This window comes from Aplysia californica, unplaced genomic scaffold (genome assembly GCF_000002075.1).
Source record: "Aplysia californica isolate F4 #8 unplaced genomic scaffold, AplCal3.0 scaffold00244, whole genome shotgun sequence".
Classification (NCBI taxonomy): Eukaryota; Metazoa; Mollusca; class Gastropoda; order Aplysiida; family Aplysiidae; genus Aplysia; species Aplysia californica.
In genome coordinates, this window is record NW_004797514.1 from 262,595 (window position 1) to 265,094 (window position 2,500).

The following is a 2,500-nucleotide window of genomic DNA, read 5'->3' on the forward strand; positions in this document are numbered from 1 at the left end:
CTGTCTTTAGTGATTGTCCAGCATTCACAGCCATATAGAAGGGTTGACCAAACATAGCACTTCAGGACTTTCATTTTGGTGTTCATTGAGATGCCCAACTCGTAACATGATCTCAATTGCGACTATGGATGGGAGTGTACAAGATTCTGGACGCTTTGTTTTGGCTCACACTAAAAAAAGATTATCCGCCTTAAATGCGCTTTCTTCATCTATGTGGTGAGATCGTATAACAATTCTGGTAGTGAAAGTGAAAGTGTTAAAATGGCCAAACCTGTCTCCGCTTGGGCAGCATAAGAGACAATAATTGTATGAATTAGGCCTCGTGTCTATCAAAGCAGAAACGATCCCATTTCTTGTCTACAGGAGGTCGAAGATTAAGGAATGCGAAGCGGGGATATCAAACCACGAAAAGTCTTTTCTTTCATCAAAAATAATAAAACTTAATATGCTTTCAAATCGGTTGTTTGTGCTTATCTTTGCCAATTTTGAGGTGCTGATTACGAATATAACATTATATTTTTAATCAGGACATAGAATTAGAAACTTTTTTTTTAGCCTAGGGTGATGAGTCACCACACGCCCGACCTTTTGCTGGGAGGAGTCGTGTCGTTTTGATGGACATGTCCAAATAGAATTCCCTCTGATTCCCGCGTTCTTTTTCAACTACCGACTTCTCGAGAGACGGACGACAATTGATCAGTTAGTTTCTGATACGGTGAACACACGGGCTAATGCGTATTTCCTACCTGTATGAGCATCAACTCGGAACCAGTCATCGTTAGGGTTACAAGCGCCTTCAAAACCATAAGTGGGCGTGGCTAGGTCTGTGCCAGCTTCGTCAAGGTCAGAAGTCACCAGGTTGACCACAACTAAGCCAATGGCTGCGTGTTCCAATACATCTGTGAAAATAATTAAGTCGTTAGAAGCGATCCACGATTAGAAGTTTCTTTTTTTTTATTACATTGAAATGTGTAAGAATGTGAAAAGTAGATCCGGGGTGGGGCGACCATCCCCGACCCGGCGGGTCCCAGGTGGCGGATAGGGAACGGCCACTGTAATGGAGGTTAGCTGTGAATATGTTGAATAAGCAGCCCTGGACCAACTGGCGATGCTCTTACCAGGACGGGGTGAGGTGGTAGGTGGCACTACCACGTCATTAAATGCCCTAGGAGTCCTCTGACGGGAGCATCATGCGGAAAAGGACCGCATTAAGTCCTGGCTACGGGTGGGATCCGGTAACAATTCCTCCCTGTGCTCCCAGGGTAGGTCCTTGGACCTGGAGCTGGAGTGCTGAAATCGGGGGTATTGGGCCGCAAGGCGCACTCTAGAGAACCACAATACCACGTAATACTGCAATATTATGACACTTGAAGAAGGTAACTTTAGATATGGTGCTCGCCCTGTGAGGACCCACCAGACAGGTGCAGTGCCGGGCCCCAAACCTCGAAACGTGGCCAACCCCACTGACGCTACAAGAGAAGCTATACGGGCCGCCAGATGAACTGACCAGGACGGCCCAATTTATGACAGATACCGGACTTCAAGTGTGATGCGATCGAGAAGAAGAAGAAGATGAAAAGTAGATTAACTCTTTATTTTTGTTCGTCTTAAAAGAACTCTGCTTAACACGAAATCTAATGTTCTTTTAAATTCGTGTTTTCCGGGCTTTTATCTAAATGGATTTTAAAAAGTTAATTAATTAATAAATGAATCAATCAATCAATCAATCAATCAATCAATCAATCAATCAATCAATCAATCAATCAATCAATCAATCAATCAATCAAGGAATGAAGGAATGAAAGAAGGAATGAATGAATGAATTATCTATTGAGTCCCACCACTTGGTAAACCTTGGCCCGAGACCGTATCCGGCTTTCTGATTGGAATTTGAGCAGAAACGAACAGAAGTGAATTCCTGTGCTACATGAAGGTTGATGTTTTTAGTAGTAGTAGTAAGAAAAGTACGTAATAAACATTACTGTTCTGTTCCGACAGTAATGAACATTTTGAAAAACCCTGAGGATATGAGGAGAAGAATGGACTTCTTAAGAATACTTGCTCCTAACAGTTTGCTAGCGACTCTTATGAAAACAGTCACCTAGTTTAAAAAAATAGAGAAAGGTAAAACTAAATGAACATTTTTTTTCAAAACCCAGAATGATAGCGTACTGAGAAACTTTGTCGAGAAGAGCCTTTTTCTCTACGTTTCCAAACTATTTGATTTGAGCGATTTGATTTTTTAAATTTAAGTATGTTTTATTTGCTTCTTTGGGGACACACTTCGAAGAGCATCAGTCTGAATTATGCCCCCCCCCCCCAAAAAAAAAACCCCAAGTACAAACAAAAAAAGCAAGCAAACAAGCAAATACAAAAAACAAGACGCACGAAATAAACGAATCAACAAAAACAATCGTAAAGCCTAAACTGAGAAGGGAAACAACCCACTGTTTGTGTAGGTCGCTGCAGAAAACTGCGGTGGATTGTCGTCCGCATCCTT

At 42.0% G+C, this 2,500-nt stretch overlaps 1 protein-coding gene across 1 annotated transcript in view; it reads right to left on the minus strand.

Annotated features, from left to right (window-relative positions):
- Window positions 1-2,500, minus strand: part of LOC101846289 (protocadherin Fat 1) — a 13,040-nt gene that overhangs the window by 2,310 nt on the left and 8,230 nt on the right. The window contains exons 6-7 of the mRNA XM_013083602.2: window positions 2,449-2,500; window positions 747-899 (exon numbers count right to left, since the gene is read on the minus strand). The exon at window positions 2,449-2,500 is cut by the window's right edge and continues 164 nt beyond it. Of these exons, the coding sequence (XP_012939056.2) occupies window positions 747-899; window positions 2,449-2,500 (205 nt within the window). The remainder of the gene's footprint in view (window positions 1-746; window positions 900-2,448) is intronic.